This window comes from Ruditapes philippinarum, unplaced genomic scaffold (genome assembly GCF_026571515.1).
Source record: "Ruditapes philippinarum isolate M1 unplaced genomic scaffold, ASM2657151v2 ctg164_1_1_1_1, whole genome shotgun sequence".
Lineage (NCBI taxonomy): Eukaryota > Metazoa > Mollusca > Bivalvia > Venerida > Veneridae > Ruditapes > Ruditapes philippinarum.
This window is the reverse complement of record NW_026866554.1, coordinates 206,119-229,025: the sequence shown is the minus strand read 5'-3', so window position 1 is coordinate 229,025 and position 22,907 is coordinate 206,119. Positions and strand designations below refer to the sequence as shown.

Sequence of the window (22,907 nt, the reverse complement as noted above, 5' to 3'; positions counted from 1 at the left end):
ATTTATCTAACCTTAGATCATGACTTGGATTTTATTTCTGTTAGATAAATCTTTGATTATAACATATTGTTACAACTCAATTTTTGTAATATTGAATATTTAGTTATTTACTAGTATGTTTTAAGCTAACTCTGTTAATGAAAACACACATGCACACGCACACGCAGTTTTCCTATTTTTATTTGGTAAACAAGGCTTTAATGAAGATGTAATAACGTCATCTTAGTGAAGTAACGGGTTAAGTCCTCATAAATTAAATAGGAGTTAACCAGTAATTGCACAAAGGTGACAATAAGTTAACATAAGTTTCTGTTCTCATAATGACAGAGAGATATATTTCATTTAAAGTCTCTAAATCAAAGAACTATTTCAAACAGAAATTTTTAGGCCACTACCAAAATGTTCATTGACAAAATTTGTGCTCACCCACACATGAAACTGTGTATGAAACAGAGTGAAAAGAGTAGGGATGTCATCTGGAGCCGAATCAAACATCCGGATGTTCGGATCTTTGTTATATTCTTGGTTGGCTGATATGGCGTAATCATTTTTTCGCGACCAATTTCAAAGTGCAGTTTTTCGTTTAACTTCCCTTTAAGTTGAATGTTACATGTCAAAATTTTTCTTTTGTTATTGATTTTATTTTTTCTGTATAGAATATGACTGTTATCATTGTTTGAGAATGTTTGTGTAAAAGTGCTCTGATCATTTTTGTCAATTACATATGGATAAATAAGAGAGAAATCATCATCATGTTTACAAACATGTAGCCCTGGCTGTTTGATTCGAATCATCAAAGAAGTTGCCGAAACTTACATGAATTACACACATTTTAAGTGTTCATAAGTGAAAAAAAACTGTGAAAAAAAAATTGTTTAAAAAAATGTTGATTAATACTAAAGGAAAAAGTTATTTTGTCAGATAATTATCGTATCAATTTCAATAAAAGCTGTGATAATAAACATATTATTATTCGTAAGTGCATTTCTCGATTTGATTATTTTATTTTTGCAGATTTTTCATTTTCTCAAAATAAGGAGTCAACGGGTCGGTAAGCTGAAATATATATAAAATCAATAGCCAAATTAAATATTTAAATTTGGACATAAAAAATGTAGCATCGTTGCCGATGACAATCGCACGGGGCTTAGAATTTTCATATTAAATCCTACAAAACTTTTTTTTTTTTTTTTTTTTTTTTTTTTTTAGGCCCCAACTGGGTAACCCCGTTTATTTACCCCGTAATAGGTATGAGAGGGTCGGGGTCATCCCTCTGATACCTTACATGATATCTACATAATATTTAAATCATCATCTATAACAATATTTTTTATATAATTATAATATACATTATATTCAAACATTCAATCAATTTTCATATAATATGTATAACAATTATGTATGATAATGTATTATGCAACAGCTTCAAAACAAACAAAAAAAATTGGTTTGGGGTAAATTGATTTAGTGTAGCCTATTAGTTTATTAAAGTTCTTACAATTTGCCATCCTTCATTTACATGTTTGGTCAAATTTGTATTTTTTGTAAATATTCCACGCCAATTTAAGACTATTTTTAAAACCAGGTATTGTAGGTAACACGATTTTTCTCTTTGACAAATAAATATATCTTTTCAATTCTAAAAACAAAATATCATATTTAAAATCATTAACTTCAGAACCTAAAATAAATGATTTACAATTAAAATTATCATCCAAATTATCTATCTTGTCTTTCAGATATTGAAATAACAATTGAATTTTTGGACATTCCCAAAATAAATGCAACAGAGTTTCCTCTTGGCAATTGCAAAAAGTACACATTTTACTATTGACAATTTTCATTTTGAATAAAAGTGAGTTTGTTGCTAAAGTTCTATGAATTATTCTTGTCTGAAACCACTGAATATAGGAATCTTTGGTACATTTAAATACATAACTATATATTAAATTCCAATTTATATCAAAATTTGTAAAAAATGAGTTCCATTTTTCTTGACATGTTGGTACATCTTGATTTCTAACTAGAATTTCATAAACATACTTTTGTTATTTTGTGTAATTAAAATAGGGTTTTATATAACAACTCATAATAGGGTATTGAACATTAATAAAATCTTTACAAATAGAAATGTTAAGCTTTTGTGTATATAATAATATTGCTTTTTTCAAACTATTGATATTGTAAAAAATTTACTTGTTTTTGTGTCACCTGCTCTAAGTAAGTTAAATCTACAAAATCGCCTTGGGGATTAATAATATCATTAACAAATCTGATTCCTTTTTCATAAAAAATTTTGATATAAAAGTATCTATTTCCTGCTAACAAGTTATGATTGTAAACAATGGCATTTGTAACACTTGTTCTAAACTGTCTATACTAAGTTTATCTGTAAAAATCATATAAGCTTTTTAAAACATCTATCCAAAAAGCATTTTTAATTTTATCAATTGTCAATTTACAAAACAATTTACCTGTGCTAAACACTTTATCAATATTGAATAAAGCCATCACTAGCTTATAACATTTACTGTTACTATTATTAACATATCTTTTAAACAATTTTATCTTTACAGAATGTATATAACTATCAATATCAATCATATTTAGACCACCTTCCTGATATGTTTTAATAACTACTGATTGCTTTATCTTTGCTTTACCTTCCCATATAAATTTATAAAATAAGTCATTAAGTGTTTTCAAAAGTGCTGAATTAGGTGTTGGTAAACTTGTAAAGCAATGAGTGAATAAAGGTTTAACAACAGTAATTTTTCCTATAGGTGTTAACATTCTTTTTTTTCCAGTATCCTATACTATTTTTAACTTTTTGAAGTTTTTCATTAAAATTTAACTCTATCATTTTTTCTAAATCAACATCAAATATCAAACCTAACAATTTAAACTGTGTATCACCCCATGTCAGTTTCCATTTTGTCTTAATAGATCTTGTACTGTATTTAAGAGAGCCTATCCAAATAACTTTAGTTTTATCAAAATTTACTTTCAATCCTGAAATTTCTGAAAACGTGTTTAATAACTTTAAAACAGTATTAAGGGAATTTTCTGATCCATCTAGCAAAAGTGAAGTATCATCAGCAAATTGTGTAATTTTATATTCCTCCCCATCTATATTTATACCTTTAACATCTTTACATTGTCTTATTTTTATTGCTAAAATCTCTGCACATAAAATGAAGATATAAGGTGAAATAGGATCGCCTTGTCTACAACCTCGTTTAACTTTGAAAAACTTTGATAAAAATCCATTTAAAATAACACAAGTTTCAGTATTATATAAAAATAAAGATATCCATTTTTTAAACATAGGACCAAATTGAAAAAGTTCTAGACATTTCTCTATAAATGTAAATGATAACGTATCAAATGCTTTTTCAAAATCTATCATCATTACTAAACCTGGTATATCATTAGGGAGACGCTCAAAATCCCCTTGATCATAATCCCCTTGGTTGATAAACGACATAGTGATCGAAATCCCCTCAACAGAAATGACAGGGTTATCATAATCCCCTTGGCAAAAATAAAGGGGTGGTCATAATCCCCTCAGTGGGTAGTCAAAATCCCCTCAAATAATTTCTTTTCTTATTTTTCTTTTTAGTTCAATGAATTTAAGAACCAACTGCTTCAAGAATTGCTGAAAAAAAAAGAGAAAAGCATACAAACAATTAAAAAGGTGTATGTTTGTCACAGCCAGTTAATAATGACACCCTTTATTGATGTTATTATTGCTGAGAAAATTTGTAAAAATACAAACAAATAAATGATAGTTGATTATAATTAATCATTGCAATTATAGTTATATGTAACAAACAATCAATTAATCTTTGCAATGATAAACACCTTTAAAGGCAAATTTGTTGCACACTAGCTTTAGATCTTTCCAGATAATAACTTAAAATGAGGCTATTAATTGCAGTTTGCTATCTAAAATTACTTCATCTTTGTTTTACTTAACTGCAAACTGTTATTTTGTTGGACAACATTGGAGTATTTAAAAATAACCTGTATTATATTGCTAAAGTATACTCCATACTCTTTCCTCTACTCAATGTAACTGCTGTTTGCAACATTTCTTTATGTAACACAATAGTTTAGCTGGAGTGACAAAAGATCAAAGGAAAAAGAATATTGAGTAAAGGGGGTTGTTTTTCACAAGTTGAGGGGATTTTGACCACCCCATCATTTTTGCCAAGGGGATTTTGACTATCCATCAAGGGGATTATGAACACCCGGTCATTTCTGTTGAGGGGATTTCGATCACTATGTCATTTTTCAACCAAGGGGATTATGATCAAGGGGATTTTGATATACACTCATATCATTATCCTCAGTATATTTCATAATATCATACAATAATCGAGTGTTCTCACCAATATATCTATTTTTAACAAATCCTGTCTGATCCTTTGAAACTAAAATATCTAAAACAAGTTTAAGTCTATTTGCTATTGAACCTGAAGCTAATTTATAAACTACATTTAATAAAGTTATTGGTCTCCAATTTTTTAAAAATTGTTTTGGTTTTTTTTCTTTTGGAATGCATGTTATTGTTCCTAGCTTTTGATTTCTAGAAAAAGAATTAACAAAACTTAAATTTGATTGGTGTTTAATATATATTAACATGTGTCATACCTGACTCGTAATTATTGATTTTTTTTGTGGTCTGCAGAGATTATGATGTGTATTGTCAAACTAGGGTACAATATACAATATGGTGTCAACACCATGACCACTCGATTATCTAAACGCATGCTTTTTATCACATTTGCTTAATATTCTGAAATATTTTTTACGAACATCCGGATCCGAAAATCGGCTCCGGACACTGAATCGTGATTCGAACAATCGGATATCCGGACTCCGAATGACATCCCTAGAAAAGAGCAATCAAATTTAAACGACTAATGAATAAAACATACACAAAATAATATTGTATTCAAATCATGTACAATTTTTGCATGGTTATTAATGCACTCACTACATTTGTAATTAACCCATAAAGGACATGTTCACTTTCGATACACCTGTATTAATATGACATATTTTACATTCTTTTTAGGGCAACCTGCATCTCTACCAATCCCATACTCAACACATTCATTGTAGCAAGGAAGCTATGTGTACTGTCAGTTAAAGCTGCATGGCTTCAGATGTGCCCAAAAATTTCAATAAAATCAAACCTGAGAAACTTTTACTAAATTTTTTTGGAAAAGTAATAAATTCAAGATACATGTTCAATGCAATAAATGATTGGTTTTTAGTATTTGTAGCTTTTTTCTTTTTGTGCCACTAAAAAAGTGAAGGCTATTTTCGAATATTTTGACCTAATTTGGTAATTTACGTGGGTCGTAAGAGTTATTTGTAATGTGTACATTGCTTCCTTTTGGTTACTCTACAATATTTTACTTTTAAAATCATTTTCAAAATTTTCATGAAAATAAGCATGAATCTGGAGGCGTGCTGCTTTAAAAAGCTCCTTGAACTTCCAGTGCTTTGATATCCTATCTCCATTAACATCCTAATCATTTTCACTTTCTACTGCAAACAAAAATCATTATTTTGCACCACAAAACAAATTATCTGACAGTTTACCTCTCCTGCTGACAGGCTCTGCTACCTGTCGACAGACTCTGCAACCTGTCGTAATTTAGAGTGCATCCAGATAACAAATCAATATATAAAAAGTGCAAATTATTGATCTGTTGAAATACCATCTTTGGAAATGTCATTTACACATCCGGGAAGTGATATTGGAATACTTTACAGTTAATTTACCAACAGTTATACAGACTGGGTAATAAAATTAGACAAATACAATGATTTGTACCATAAAGTACCTCATCTAAGGGCTATAAAAATTCTCTGGGAATCAGTATATTCTATCATCGAATATGGTCATATGCTACCTTATTTCTAATCAAAGTACTTAGGTTCCTAATAATAGTGAATTTACACTGTTATATTAACGCAATATTATTTGAGGCGCGTCACGACAAAACCAACATAGTTGGTTTGCGACCAGAATGGATCCAGACCAGCCAGCGCATCCACGCAGTCTGATCAGGATCCATGCTGTTCGCTTACCAACTCTATTACAAGTGGACAAACTGACAGCGAACAGCATGGATCCTGATCAGACTGCGCGGATGAGCAGGCTGGTCTGGATCCATGCTGGTAGCAAACGCACTATGTTTGTTTTGTCTCAAAGCGGCTCATTTATTAATATTTAGTATTATCTCTAAAAATAGGATTGAGCTACATCACTCAAAAAGGCTTCTCAATTCTACATTCTAGCCCAACCCCTCAAAATGACTTTGAACACTTTGTAACTACAATATCCACTTTGTTACTGTACTGATCCCAATAGATTCTATGCAAGCAGGACAAAGGATTTGTAAAAAAATCTGGAAACAAAGTGATCCCTCGGAAGCATTAATCACAACAAAATTACATTACAATTGCAGACTTGGTTTGATTGAGTCTGTTAGACTGGTTTTATGCCGGTTTTAAACACATTTTAGTCATATTTTGGCTGTCCTCCATGTAACCAGCTGTACTTGATAACTAACAAATAATTTGGATGTAGTTGGGGTAGCTGAGTGTTAAGGCAATGGACTAGTTATCTATGGATAACTTGCTGAACTTGTTCAAACCCTTTCAGGAACAAGCTGAAATTTGTTTCCTTAAGCAAGTAACTTTACACTTATTGCTTAGAAGTGGATGGTTCCAGGAACTCTGTAACCTTATAGTTTCCTACACAATGAAAGTTTGAAAAATAAATTGTGTAAAAAGTAACTAGTAATAACCAATTTCTCTGCAAGAGACCTACTACTCATCCCACATGATTTCTTAATTATGTTTTTTAACCTTGAGGCCATTACCATCATTCAGCAAGTTAAAGTAATCAAAAGCTAACACAAAGTGTAAACAGGGATATTTTTTTTTGCTTATTGTATAGCCGATATTCGGTCATATTCCCAATTGAAAATAGTATATTAAATTATTATTTACCCAATTCACAGAAAAAAATTCCCAATTGCAAGTTACAAAATAAAAATATTGAATAACAAATTCTAAAATCTTTGAAAATAAGGGCTTCTTCACTGTTATGGTGTTTAAATGTTTGAAGATGTCATCCTAGACAGTGATTCTTTGCATTCATTTAATCACTGCAAAATTTAAGTCGTGCATTTTTCCTTAATTTTAAAAATTCCAAATTCGACACTATGGGTCATATTCCCAAAATCCTGGAGAAAAAAAACCTGAGTAAAGGATAATTATCTTACAACTATATGGAAGATGGTGGTTGCACTAGGAAACTGATACTGGAAGGTCAATGTGCCAGCCTTTAGTAGTGTGGTTGAGTAGATCAGGTTAGCGGCACAGTCGCCAGGCAACACAGCAATGTATGATCCTTTAGGTGTCCATTCATACCTGAAAATATACAATTTTTATTATGATAAAATTTCCCTCTTCTTTTCTAGTATACAAGTATAAGGGTAAGTGAAACTAACAACAGTTAATCAGGCATCTAAAATTATTTTCAGAGTCAATCTTCCTGCAGGATGAGTAGCTTCTAAATCCAATGTGCAGACAACATTTTTCTACTTGTACTGCATCCAGTTCTCTTAAATTCTACTAAAAAATACGAGCGGACAAGATGAATTTTCGATCTCTGGACGTTTTGACTATCACAGTCATGGTCTTCATCAATGGTTTTTAGTCAGCAATTTATTTGCAGCTTTTAAGATGATGAGAGGCTGTTTTAGCACAAGAAGCATTGTTCCCCATTTGATTTGAAAGTAGCAAATGAAACTAGCAAAAGAAGAAAATATTTACAACTTAGAAGCAGCAAATTAAACTATCGGCCGGCGATCATGATCTTGGTCTGCACTGGTCACATGGGTAGATTCAGTCACAGCCATAATTAAGTCCAGGGCCAGATCAGACAAAAACTTACAAAACTAGAACTGTGTCCAAAGGACACAGATGCCCCCACTGACAACATATATATTATGGTATATAGTGAAAAAATCAATAAAGGGCCATAACTCTGTTAATTTCGGTCGCAGCAAAAATTCTTTCCTTTACTTCCATCTACACATTAAGGTTGTTCATCCCTGGAAGTTTTAGCAAAATCTGCCATCCGGTTTAAGAGGAGTTGCGTTCACAAAATTTCTATATGGTATATAGTGAAAAAATCAACAAAGGGCCATAATTCTGTTAAATTTAGTCGCAGCAAAAATTCCTTCCTTTACTACCATCTACACATAAAGGTTGTTCATCCCTGGAAGATTAAGCAAAATCTGCCATTGGGTTCAAGAGGAGTTGCATTCACAAAATTTGGGACGTACGGACGGATGTATGTACGGACGGACATTCCTACGAATGGTCATTTATTGGGTACTTCTTTTGTTTAAAGGTACCCAACAAGAGGACATAAGTACCCAACAAAACAGACGGAATGAACAGAATTACGCAATAAGTGTCCTCTCGTGTGTTGGAGGTACCCAACAAGTATCCTCTCTTTTGCCCGGACAGACAAACGGACGGACAAGTGCAACGCTATATGCTCCCACTTTGTGAGGGCATAATAAGCAAATACAACAGGTTTTATCATAATACAAATGTATGTTGTTTTTTTAAAACTGTAATATATTTGACTTAATACTATGAACTGAAAGTTTAAATCTTTACTTGGATTTAACTTAACTAAAACCCATCATTTTACAACATACAAAATACTGTTAAAGTTTCATTGCGGAGATTTTGTCATAATTATAAGGGTAATATGATTATTATTTAGATATGATGTATAAGTTTTACATAAATTCTTGCAGGTATATTTTGCTTGACTGCTGCATCAATAAAGCTATACATGAACAGTTAAATTAAATAGATCTTCTCTTAAAACAGAGCTCATTATTAAATAATACTATGAAAAGGCAATATCCATGCTTAAATCTGTAACTTTATCCTTTACACAGTCCATGCTTAAATCTGTAACTTTGGATAGTAGCTGAACAGGATATAAAATCAGCCATGTATAGTCTGATTTTATTGACCTGTCAATTATGCATACATTATAGAACTCATTTAAATATTCGATCCCACTTCGGTTTGGTCCGTGTAGTTTACGAGAATTAATGTGGAGTATATTAGTCATGGATTGAAAGTCACGCCAGCTTAATGTGAAGGTTTTCGTTAATTCACAATAGTACAGTCGGTTAAGAGAATGCCTGATAAATTAGAGGTCTGTGGTTCGATCCTTGCTGTTGCCATTGTTTTAGTACTCTTTCTTTATTTTTGCCGTATATTTTAATGGAACAGTTTGTAGTGTGTTTTACAGCATTGAAAAGACATTTATTGATTTAAATCCGTTTTAATTTTAAACATGAATTCTTAAAACATGTTATTTAAAAAGAATATAGATATAACAAAATTAAGTAAAACATAATAAAACAAAACGAACAACATAAAATAATCATATATAGCTCCAATATTGTTGAAAGTATTAATAAGAAAATAAAAACATAGACCTACTTTACCCTATTGCGCTATAACGCTGAGTACACTTTGTTTAGAGATACAAATTAAATTAAATTCCATCGTACAGCGTACATCTCACGGAACTTACCGAAAATCTACCGAAGATTAATATACTGTGTGCATCGACCGTGTAATCAGTATGTAATTGACAGGTTAATAAAACCAAACAATATATAGTTATATATGTTATAATCTATTGCAGTGTTTTTTTTTCACCAAAATATTCGGCGAAATTCTCCCTATTCCCCCCTCAAAATAGTATGTTTTTTTCCCCCCTCAAAGCTGAAATTTCCCCCTATAATATGGCAGCCCAAATCTGCCTGCAATGAATATCATTTTTTTGCAACTAACTGCCGAAAAATGCTTTATTTTATGCCTGTAAGACTTACTGTTAAGCAAGGTTTTTCATATAGGTAAGGAAAGCTACTCCTGGTATCCCAACAAGTTTATCATGTGACACATCAATATTTTAGATCCGTATAAAAATCCCCCTCCTATTGCATTTTTCCCCCTCCAATGGGCACCGACCCCCTTCCCCCAAAAGTGAAAAAAAACACTGTATTGATATGAGGTATCAAGAACATAATTGGTTTTGGTAATTTACAGACAGATGGTCACGACTTTGTAATACAATGAACTAACAATTTCTGTAACATTGTAAATAAGCAAAAGTTCATTAAGCTTAAAGAAATTTCCTTTTTGTTTCCTTTTGTTCTTTTTCTGGTATTAGCTTATTGCTATGTAATACATGAAAACAATCTAAGTTTCTTCTGTATAAGGTAGCTAGATAGTGTCATAAATATAACAATTTAAAGGGATACTCACGCAAATTTTAAATGACAAAAATATCAAAATTATCTTATGTACTCAAATCACACTAAACTGACATTTGTAAATGTCCCAGCATGAATTTCTGTATAAATCTTATATATTTTGTTTTTGAAGCGTATTTTCTTCAATAGCAATGGCAGACTATTATTTCATGTTTATTGTATTTATAGTAAACATGTTTTTTTTTAACCCTTTCATCACAAAGTAGCAAAGTTATGCATTCTGATCATGGTCAAGCATTCCACTTAAAAACTGCATATTTATATTAGAAATATGTTAAAGGCCTGGTGTAGAGTTAAATGGACATGGTGGTATCATATTATTATGTTGGGCTGCACATTTTGGTGACCATGTCACTTAAGTTTGTTCATAAAGGTCATATAAAAGGTCAGAGTGACAGCTGCAACAATGGTTGTTAAATTTCTTGCAAATATGTGTGTGACCTTCATTATAATTAAATGACCTTCATAAAAAAGGTCACCTGGCCTTATTCAACATCACTTTAAACACAAACTACTTCCACATTAATTGGTAGGAGATTTTGATATAATGTTCCCAAGAAGATATGAATAAATTAAATTAAAATCAAAGAAAAATGTCCAATAACAACTAGTTTTAGTATTTCCAAAAGAAGACATGATCATAAGTTCATAAAGATATAAGCATGGTAAGGGATCATGGAAAGACTGGTAGGAACTTAAATTGTTGTCATGTTTAAATTACCATGCCAATGATAAAACTCATGTGCATGACATGTAACATGTGGGAAACATGATAGATGTACTATCATATGACAATGTGAGTAACATATTATACTTCTAGTACAAGCTGCCAGTAAAAGCTCAACAACATATTGTTTGGACATCTGTTACTTTATAATTATGAACTGATGCATCAATTTTTCAAAAAAATAAACTATGCTAAACAGACTGAAAGTTGAAATTGGTATTTGAATGTAAACTGTAAAAGTTGAAGGCCTTTGTCCGCAGAATAGTCTAGTCAAGCCAACCCCAACATTCATGCAGTCTGACCTGGACTTATCATATATGTATCTTAAGTTTGTATTTTAATCCCTTAACTTGTAACTATTATGGACTGATACCCAGACAGGCCGGCCTTTTCCTTGCTATAATTTCATGGAAAGAGTACATAGCCCAGTCTATGGAAATTTGGCATCATAAAATTGCTTAATTGGGAAATTATTTGATACCTTTATAAACCTCTTTTCAGGCTCTTTTATCTTTATACTTTGAATTGTGTGACACTGTTTATTCTAAACCATCAAAACAAATGCAATAAATATTGAAGATAAAATAAAAATAACATCTGTTTAGATTGAACGTCAGTAAATTTGCCTGTAAAATTGGATATTGGGAAATTTAGTTCAATATGGATTCCCATTTTCAAAGATTGGGAAAAATATAAGCATATTAATTTTGCCATTGGGAATGGGTCTGATAATCTGACCCCTGGTGACACAGGGAAAAACTTCAGAAAAAGGCATGGCATAATAGGTCAATTATTCAAATATTCAGCAGCACACTGAGAGAAATTAAAGGCGTTAAAATTAACAAACTTCTGTGACACAATCCTGATCCACAACTACAACAATTACTTTCTCTCAATCTGCATTTTTTGTTCTTTAATCATGACAGAATCAATCATGAAATTTTAAGCCTCAGTCTCACTTACTCCCGGCAGAGCCCAGGACCATCCCGGTAAGTTACCGGGATGATCCGGGATGAAATTATTGTTGCGGTCACACTTACCCCGGCAGCACTATGGTAGTTCCCTACTAACCACCCAGGATGCGCTCCGGATCATCCAGGCAGAGCCCAGGTGAAGCTACGGTTCATGCCGGTGCTTACCCGGTCGTTCCCGGATGACCCCGGAAGAGCCCCGGTTGACCCAGGCAGAGCCCCGGTCGATCCAGGCAGAGTCCCGGCAGAGCCCAGGACGATCCAGGCAGAGCCCCGGTAGAACCCCGGTGGATTGAAAACGCCCGAAAATGATAACATTGATACATAATTTTTATTTAATATAATATCTATTGTTCCAGAATAGTAATTCATAATGATTTTCTGAAAAATGCTTATGCCATACTGGATAGAAGGGAAATGGGAAGGCTTTTAATACAAGCAAGTTCAATCATCGCAAATTGTCGTTATTCTTTTGAAATGATCCGGGCTTTGCCGGGGCTCTACCGGGATCAACCGTAGCTCTACCTTTATCCTCCGGGGCTCTGCCTGTAGTTACCGGGGCTCTGCCGGCATATACCGGGGCTCTACCGTAGCTCTACCGTAGCTCTACCGGCTATATCATACCCCGGATCATCCCCGGTTTGTGCCGGCAGAGCTACGGTGCTTTCCCGGTATAACCCCGGTCGTTCCCGGCAGAGCTAAGGATGAAGCCGGCAAAGCTATACCTTCCCGGATCATCCCGGACCACCCGGTGATATTAAATATTTTATTCCATCCGGGGTCGAGTCCCGGATGTTCCCGGATCATCCAGGACGTTGCCGGCAGAGTTACGGATGTACCCCGGTTGTTCCCGGTCGTTCCCGGATCACCCCGGACGTCTACCGGGGCTCTGCCGGGGCTCTGCCGGGATGTAAGTGAGACTGTAGCTTTACAGATATTGACAGTTATTGTGATGAACATGTTTGTTTAATTCCACCTCCCTTTTTAATTTTCCGGGCACAAATTCAATAAAAGTTCTGAGATCTACTTTTAACTTGGTAACAACAATGTTCATAAATCATGTACTGTTTTGACATCATGTATTGATGAATTGTGAAAAAAATTCCTATAATTACAATATTATGAAGACCATTACAGCATCCAGACATATAACAGATGTTTTGTCACATGATGACATGTCATCAACTTGTTATTGCAACACCAACATGAAATTTTACAAAATAAAGCAAACTTTTACTGAAGTCAGACCAGACAATCCCTATCAAAATCATCCCTTACATGGCTTCAGGCAAAATTGTATTGTCTAGTTACCATGGCAACTTTAGTAACACGTTTATTTGACAACTAATTATTCCCAATAAAAAATATCCCCAGAATCTAAATACAGACAATATTGATGTTTTACAAAAGGGATACCATAAAAATACCTCCTGAAGCCTATCATAAAATAAATAAATGTATCTGATTTGCTAAACAATATATTCAAAGCTGATACCTATCTTTGAGAAAGTTTTCCTTTAAATCAATTTTAAGGTACAATGTATATGACTCACTGTTTGGTTTGAAATTTTTGTTATAATACAATACAAGAAAAGCATTGATGCAAAGCATCAAAGGGCGTCCAAGCAAGAAATGCAGAAAGTGAAGATGAACTAGTAGACATATGATGTCAAGATATTCTTATAAACTTTTCAATGGTTAATTGGTTTTTACCAAAATGAACGGACGGAAGACATTGTTCATTATGAACTTTGATTGGCATGCTAGAGATTAGAATATTACTTGTTATTTCTTTATGATCGTGATTATTAATAGCAACGGATATACATGTATACAATCATTTATAATCCATACCCATGTGTAACGCATGATCAACACCACACTTGTGGAATTGTCCCTTATTATGTAATCGCTATTAGAGAAGACCCCCTCTTAAGGAATCTGTTCACACTTAGTAAAAATATGACACTGGTTATATTACCATGTCATGTTGAGCATTATTGTTTATTATACAATAATTGTAATATCTATTTTAGTAACAAAAATACAGATTTTATGAATATTGTTTTCCTCTCTTTTTGTGTTTTTATGTGCTATTTTAATACTGAGTTTTTTTACGTTTACTACTCTTTTTTTTATTAAAATTGTAAAATAAATTTTAAGAATTCAAATGTCATATTGACCGACGATTATAAGTCAAAACTTAACTGGAAAAAGTCAGTAAATTATGGTTAATCTTTCAATATATAATATTGTTTATTCTTAAACCATGTACATGTACATTTGTATTTTTCTTTATCATTTTTTAAATTATCAATCAATTAAATAATTAATAAAATCTAATTTGTAACTTTGAATAATTCCTCGGCATCTTTACTAAACACGAATAACAAATTCAATAAAATGTTTCAAAGTAAAAGTGATAGTGTCATATTCAAACCATAAAAATGTACCTTTTTTCACAATTATTGTACATATTTATTGTTTTTATCTCATATAGATAAAATGAAACATGCTATTGTTGTTGTTGTTGTTGGTTTTTTTTTTCGAATTGTATGTTTATGTATAATAATAATCAATAAATTTGAGAGTTGATCTATGTTTATTAATTATTGTAACCAAATTAAGTGACAAACATTCATTTTGGAAAAAAGCTTATTTATCTGTAAAATATTTGTTCTGTTCTGTAACGATATCAAACATCTACTCCAAAACCGGGAGAGACCGGACAATAAACGTGTAATACTTTTCGACGGTCACTAGTATCACGGTCAAAATAGACCGGGAGAGACCGGAATTACCGATAGGAGTACATCCCTCTATAAATAGATTTTCGGAATATTAAGGTCATCAACTCATCATTCTATTTTAACATACCATGATAACCCACTGTGTACTACAAAATGATAAATAAAAAACCGAAGAGACGGAAAAGGTTATTGCATTTGAAAATGTTTGCATTGCGAAATCCTCCAGTTCGTTATTCATTGTACATATCGCGACATTTTTTTTTCATTTTTAGCATCATCATACCGATCGGAACGATCGGCTTTTATTATGACTGACTTAAAGCCGCAAAAATCCCTGCCCTGGTAGGGAGAATTTTGTAGGCGTGTTTATCAGATAAATCATGCAAAGGACGCTGTACCTGTGCTAAATTTAGCTGATGTAAACAAACACTATAGCAGACGATAACATTAGTTGCTCCCTTCCTAGAGTAATATTTCAAGTTTCTACTGGAAAGTTAACACTGCCATGTGTATTTGTTTACAACCTGCAGTTCATGACCCCATTTACTCCGCCCCGGGATTTTCAAATTTTTGACAGTTAACTGATTTTTTTTTCCACAAAGTACATTTAAGTGAATCTTTTGTGATATTTTCTCTGCCATTTTATTTCAAATGTTGCAAAGAAGTTATACAAAAAGTTTTTAGGCAAAATACTTCTTGGTTATTATACTATTTCAAAAAAGGGCTGTTAGATGTGAAGCATGTCAAAAATACCATGAAAATCTGCCCCAGCGCCATCTAGTGGCTTAAATAGTCAAGTTGCAGGTTTAAAGGCTCGAGAAGTTGCTGTCGCCCTTTCACAAAATCTGATTTCATTCCATAAAGGGGCGCCGCGCTTCGGCGCGGACCCCAATAACTACATTGTATAAGCACAACTAAACAAGGGGCCTTAATTGCTCACATGAGTAGATGGTTCAAATGAACAAGATTGCATTATCCCTGCAGTGATTGGTGTATTAACAGAGTAAATTTGTTGAGTATTATCATCACATAATGGACAATTCCACAGAACAAAACTTTTATATGGTGACTAGAATTTCTTTTAAGTTGTACTTTTAGGTCTGTCAATAGACCAGAACCTTTTGAGCAAATCTTATAAAGGACCATCCAATAACCATTTACTTACATGACTATCAACTATAATTATGATAGGTTAACAAAGGGAGGTAATAAGGTCATAAAAGAAAATTTCTTTTTTTTTTTGATGGGCCAGATTTTGAACTAAAAAAAATATTTATTTTTTTTTGTGTCATTAAGGTTTTAGTCATATTATGTACACTCAGTAAATAATATTATTATTCTATTTAGTTTTTAATAACTTTGTTTCTATTTATTTTCTGAAAACTTTGGGGTAGGTATTTCATTGGGAGCAATATTTTGTTACAGAAACAGGACAATTTCTCAATGAATTAGAACTGTTATTATAAACTAACTAAAAATTGCTTAACGGGTTGATAAAATCAAATGAATTTCAAAGCCAAAGATGACACTGACGTGGTAATATTAAAGAACACACATACTCTCCTCTCCACAACATTAAATATGTTTTGAAGGCATTATTGATCCGCAGAAACTTCCTGTACCACGACACTTCAATAGTTTGTTGTTAAAGAATGACAAATAAAGCAAGTGTTACATCCTATTTTATAGTTAAATCAATATGATGTTTAAAATAATGTAACAAGATAACAATTTCATTAATGTATACATTTCACAAAATTGTTTGTTATAATAGAACAGTTCAGAAATAGAAAAACTGCATGTAGTTTAAAGTAATTTTCGAGAACAGTAATTTTGTTGTTGATGTATTTTTTTAAAGTAATTTTTAAATCTGCAAGATTTCAATTCGAAATTGTATAAAATGCAGCGGATAATAGAATCCCTTAAGTTATTCTGTCATGCAAAAAGTTGAGTTTTATGCAGGAAACTGCGACATTTTCTGTCTCCATTAAAGATTAAGCATTCCAAACATATGCTTACTTATGTAGCCGACTGAGGCCATTTTAATACGCGATATTTTGTTTTTATGCATACCTTGTAAGAAGTTTGAGTTTGAGCATTAAGCCGCGACTCTTTATGTCAGGAAATGTTTTTAAAAATCGCAGCTGAAAATTGCTATTACTTGTCGCAAAACTTTATGAGACAGCTGTTGATAAACAAAAAGTCACAGCCTACAATTTTTCCCTTTGACTTTTTGTAGAATTTCTAAAACACTTGCAGAAAATGCCGCTGATTTCGTTCTGTTCCTTGACTTTTTATAGAAAAAAAGAGGTCTAAACTGTAGTCAAACCATGGCACTATTGGCCACTGAAGTCAAATGTTCCTTTCTGTTTCCAACAACTTTTATAAAATATTGAGGTTTATTCAACATTTTGTATGATTTCTGCAGAAAATGTCGCAGGTTTGTAAGTTGCCTGCAACATTCTATGATAAGTTCATAACACAATAAAATTTCTCGCGGGTTTAAATTGGCCACAACCAGCCACCATAGAAGACTGTATTTGATAAACTGTATTGAGCAGTGAACCTAATGTACTCTGTAGTGAGCTCATATTAACAAGGATAAAGGCACAATTTACTTTGTATTTAAAAAAAATTTGATAATTAACAGGGAGACTAACAGTTTCATTACTTTGTATTGAGCTAAATAGAGGCTGATGAACTCTATGTTCTCTGTTTTGAGCTTAAGCCAAGGTGCTTGATTTTGAGCTAATTTGAGGCTTATCAACCAGATGTGCTCTTAGAGGCTGACCAACCGAATGTGTTCTGTTTTGAGCTACTTAAAGGCTGACCAACCCAATGTGTTATGTTTTGAGTTATCAACCCGATGTGTTTAATTTTGAGCTAATTGGAGGCTTATCAATCCTTAGTGTTCTGTTTTTTAAGCTATCTAGATAGAGGCTGATCAACAAAAGGTGCTGCATTTTGAGCTAATTTGAGGCGTATCAACCCAATGTGCTCCGTTTCAAGCTAAATGGAGACTGATCAACCCTGTGTGTTCTTTTTTAAGCTAATGAGAGGCTGGTCAACTTAATGTGCTCTGTTTTGAGCTAGAAAGAGGCTAATCAACCCAATGTGTTCTGTTTTAAGCTAATTACAGGCTGATCAACCCTGTGTGCTCTGTTTTAAGCTAATGAGAGGCTAATCAACCTAATGTGTTCTGTTTTTCACTTTTTTAAGGCCAATCAACCATATGTGCTTTGTTTTAACCTTTTTGTTATTAAGGACTTGGTCTGCTCACTGTTCTAATGTATAATTCTGTATTTTATTGAATCAGGAAGATTGAGGAACCTTTGTCACATTGTAATCAGAAGCTATTCAGGTATTTTCTTCCTCCTCTTATGTACATTGTTATTTCTTCATATCTTACCAACTCTCTATTCAAACCAAAATAACAACAATTGTTTTATCTATAAAATCTTAAAAATAGTCCCTTCTTAAAGGTTTCAAAAAAGTTTAACCAGTAAATCCTAAACCTCTGAAGTCAAGGTATCAACTTCACAGTGGGTGGAAAATTAGATTTTAACACAATCAAGAATTTCTAATTTTACTATTTTAACTTATCCAATTTTCAAAGCAGACAGATTGTTTTTGTTCTTTTAATCATTTCGTGCTGTCTGATCATGGTTTGCACGGTTTGCTATTCAGTCAGTATACGTACTTATTTTGATTTTTTTTTTATTTAAAAAAAAATGACTGGATTAATTTTTTTCAATAGATGGACAAGTCTATTTAAGAAATTTGGTGTGGTAAAGGTTAAATTTTCACGATCCAATACTTAATTAGTAAGCAGTAGTCTTACAGTAAGAGTCTGGTGAGGAATATGTTGACATAGTCTAGTCACTAGCCATTATTAACGCAACCATTCACAGTTAACATGCTTTTAATTCTATGTAATATATGTGACATTTCATGAAGCTTATAATATTTGCTTGAAGCTAGTGTTCAACTTTGACCTTTACAGAATGTTCACTTTGCTGATTAAATAATTTTCTCATGAGACAGTGTGCAGGAAACCCAATTGATGATTTTACATTTGTAGCATAAGAAAAATGTAGACAAAAAGGAAAGTTGAATTTTCACTTATTTATGTATATAGATATTAATTATTTTCGTTCTTTGTGCTGGTATTTGTTTCCTTTGTCCTTATTTCCCTGGGAAATGAAAGTATGGAAGCAGTAGGTTAAGTTTAATATGGTGTCCCATAGCAAACAGCACTGGTGCAACTCAGGACCATAAGTGGGCAAGTGAATATCAAATCAATTTACTTATTCATATTAAATTGAAGTATTATATATATATATATATTTTTTAATGCTATCATGACAGATTTCTCGTAAGTTATTCAAGATATCTTCACAAGATTACTTCCTTGCATTTCAAACCTTAAAGTATAAATAACATGAAATATAGATACCAAAAACATACACAAAATATGTAAAATTTATGTATCAGTGATTCAATCATATAGGAGACAGGTGCGCTGCATTTCTGATGAGAAATAAAATTGATTTTTGCCTCCATTTAAGTTACACATGTGAAAAACAAAGCATTAATTAATAAATGATGAGACTCCCTGGTATTTCTATTTTCAGCTGCCTGGCGACTAAAAGGTAACTTTACACACAGAACAATTAATGTATTATATATTGGCCATCACTTGATACACCTTGAATATAACACTTTCTGATGATTGCCAGGAATTAAACATGTACCAAAAAACAACCACTTCAAACATTAAAATTTGGTCAGTATGTGATGGAAATTTGTTTGTATGGTTAGGTTTTATGGCACATTGAAACTTTACAGGACATACTATGCCAAATACTATACATTGTAATTGTTAACATAAGATAATTTAAACCTAAAAAAGTGTTAGTTCAAGGTTATAAAATGAGTAAGTTATATTGTACATCTTCAGTGATTTTCCTACTTATATAACAGACTCCGATAAAAGGCCTCTTTTCAATTGATATTTTCTTTAAAATCATGCAGTTTTCCCAAAAATCTGAACTTAAACCTCCTTTTTTATTTCCCAAAATTGCAATTTTAGCAATAATTTTTCCCAAATTCAAGAGGCTTTAGGCCTCTTTCCAATTCAGTGAGAAAAATCACTGATCTTAGAATAATGATTTATTTCTTTGAAGTAGCCGATCAATGTTTTGGATGGAACTGAGAAAGTAAAATTACATGGTAAAATCTATCAGGAACCTACACAAGATCATGGCATTCAAGGAGGAAATGTTTGAAAGTGAAACACTCATTGTAAGCCACACAAAAAGAAGCATCATTGCCCATTAAAATATGAGAATAGTCCCATTCAACATCTAAGAAGAATCACCTGATCACAATAGCCAACAAAGAGACTAGTAAAATCTTTGTATGATAGTGAAGAAAATGACTCCCTAAAACCAGCAGTATAAAGTCAGGCTAACCTGCATGTCCATGAAGTCTGACCAAACTATATGCCATTACTGGAAAGTGGTATCTGTTCAATTCAAAAGTCACATGTGATAATGTGATAATATTGATGAAAGAAAAACTTAAGATTAAGATTTCTTGTAAAACTCCTGTATGACACCCAATATAATAAAGTATAAACAAATTAAAGCTTACTTTGAACAGTCGACTATTTCATCTCCACCATCACCAAACCCTTGGAATGATTCAGTTGTCACAGAGAATCCTTTGGGTAGTTCACTCCAGTCATCAAAGTGTGCAACATTTCCACTCGAATATTTTCCAGATGGACATGGCTTACACTTTAATTTGTCCATATCCAGAAATTCTCCTGCACTGCATTCTTGGTCTTAAAAAGAAAATAAATCACTATGTATTCGTTTAAAATAATTTTATTTATATTGCATATCATATGCAAACCAAAAACAAACCTGGTACAGTATATGTCAAACATCTGCATTATGTTGTTCATATTTCTAAATACCAAATAGTGTTTAATACCAACAAAATGCAAAATTGCCTCAATTTACAAGGTTACTTAAGTTAACACTGGGCTACTTAAATTACAGGGTCAACTTAAGTTGTTGGGGCTGGGGAAGCCTCCATTATATATCCCCCAGTATAAAAGTCTCTATAAATATTAAATTATTAAGTCCAATCATCTTAATTCAAATTCTAGTTTATTGTTTCATCAGGCCACCAGCCCATACACATAATTGAGCCGTGTCACGACAAAACCAACATAGTGCGTTTGGGACCAGCATGGATGCTGACCAGCCTGCGCATCCGCGCAGTCTGATCAGGATCCATGCTGTTCGCTATCAGTTTCAATTTTGTAGCAAAATAAAAATACATTACATTGCTATTAAATTATAAAACATTAGTACATACAGACAGTGTGTATTTAATCCTTAAAGCTGCAAGCCTCCAGATGAGCAGTAAGGGCTGTTTTTACATATGTTGACCATGTTTTGGTAATTTTCTTGGATTGTAAGTGCCATTTGCAATATATAAACTGCTTTATTTTATCACCTCACAATATTTTACTTTTAAATACATTTCCAAAATTTTCATGAAAATTAACATGAATATGGAGGCATGCTGCTTTTAGTCATTAACAAAGGACACATAAACAAAATGGTAAAAATCTTCCAAATAACACTCAAAAAAAGGGGCTATTCCTATATTATACAGTGACATAATAATATCTACATTTTCCACCATTAAGATGTGTCCTGAAGTTACGATACCTTGACATACAGTTTTCAAATTTTTGTTTAAAGGTATTAATACTTACTACAACTAGTGCCTTTAACAGGGAGATCATATCCACTTGATGTTGGTGTACAATCCTTCTTTGGTACAGAAACTCTCCACCTTTCACTATTAGCGTCACACTGCGTGAACTGAAACTTATAGTCGTCCTAGAAAATAGAAGAAAACAATATACAAGTCTAAACAATAATTTTCAACCAAAAAAACAGTAAATTCAAAATGTAGGAATTTCCTCCTTCAAAAAATAATTTTAAAATAAAAATGGAAACGGGACTTCACGGAGGTTTTTTGACAAAATGATGACACTTGAAATATTTTTCTGAGATTTTTGTACCATTTGACTTAGGTCTTGACAAATAACATTTCAGCAAACTTTCAGATCATTTCCTCACCATGTTTTTCCAGAACAATGCAGATTGACCAAAAAAAGGAAGTGTTGCAAGTTCTAGGGCTTCCTTCAAGTTCTAAAATTTGGAAATCAGAGACTTCCAAATCTCTCACACTGGAACTCCGAAGTCACATAATTTAAGTATAGAAGGAAAAAGCAAGTACATTTTGGTAGTCACAGGCCAAAGTCAAGGAATAAATGACTCCCAAACGTCAGTTAATGGTAGCCCTGTTCAACTTGCAATGCTTTTCACTCAAATCTGGCTAAGAATCGCATAAAACATTGATTTTCTATTTACTATTATTTAGTTCCGCATATATTTCTTTATTATCATTAGCAGAATTTTCTGTTTTAAGAACTTCACTTGAACTATGCAAGAATGCAGCTAAGAAATGGAAGAAAGCTAACTCAAGAATGACATGAATTCCAGTTTTTCTTTACTGCTGATAGTTTATTTCAAGCAGAAAAATACTAAACTTATTTTTGCAAGTTCTTTTTACAATTTTGGTTAACAATTTCACTTTTTTTCCAGATCAAAAGCTTACAATCATAAACTTAAGTTCCAAAAAGTTCCCTCTTTATTCATTGACAGATAGCTGTTTCACTACAGGATAACCAATTTCAATTATTTCATGCTTTTTATCTGAGAATTTATTTTTAATTGTTCACAAAATGTCCTGTTACAAGTTGAGGATCATTTTCTTTAACTTGCCTGCACACCCCCACCCCGCCCCCCCCCCCCCCCCCTCAAAAAAAAAAACAAACATGAAAAAAAGGTATTAGGTTTAATAATAGATTGATTTTGATATAAAACATCCTACGCTCAGGCTTAGCTTTTAAAAAAAGATGTGTTGTCCAAAGCATCTTCCCCTCTGCCTTTAATTTTCCATG

The 22,907-nt window shown here is 32.5% G+C and overlaps 1 protein-coding gene across 4 annotated transcripts in view; it reads right to left on the bottom strand.

Moving 5' to 3' along the window:
• Positions 1 to 22,907, bottom strand: part of LOC132732855 (endosome/lysosome-associated apoptosis and autophagy regulator family member 2-like) — a 65,446-nt gene that overhangs the window by 29,701 nt on the left and 12,838 nt on the right. For all 4 annotated transcript variants that reach the window (XM_060719375.1, XM_060719373.1, XM_060719374.1 and 1 more), the window contains exons 2-4: positions 21,651 to 21,777; positions 20,510 to 20,702; positions 7,311 to 7,458 (exon numbers count right to left, since the gene is read on the bottom strand). In XM_060719375.1, the coding sequence (XP_060575358.1) occupies positions 7,311 to 7,458; positions 20,510 to 20,702; positions 21,651 to 21,777 (468 nt within the window). The remainder of the gene's footprint in view (positions 1 to 7,310; positions 7,459 to 20,509; positions 20,703 to 21,650; positions 21,778 to 22,907) is intronic.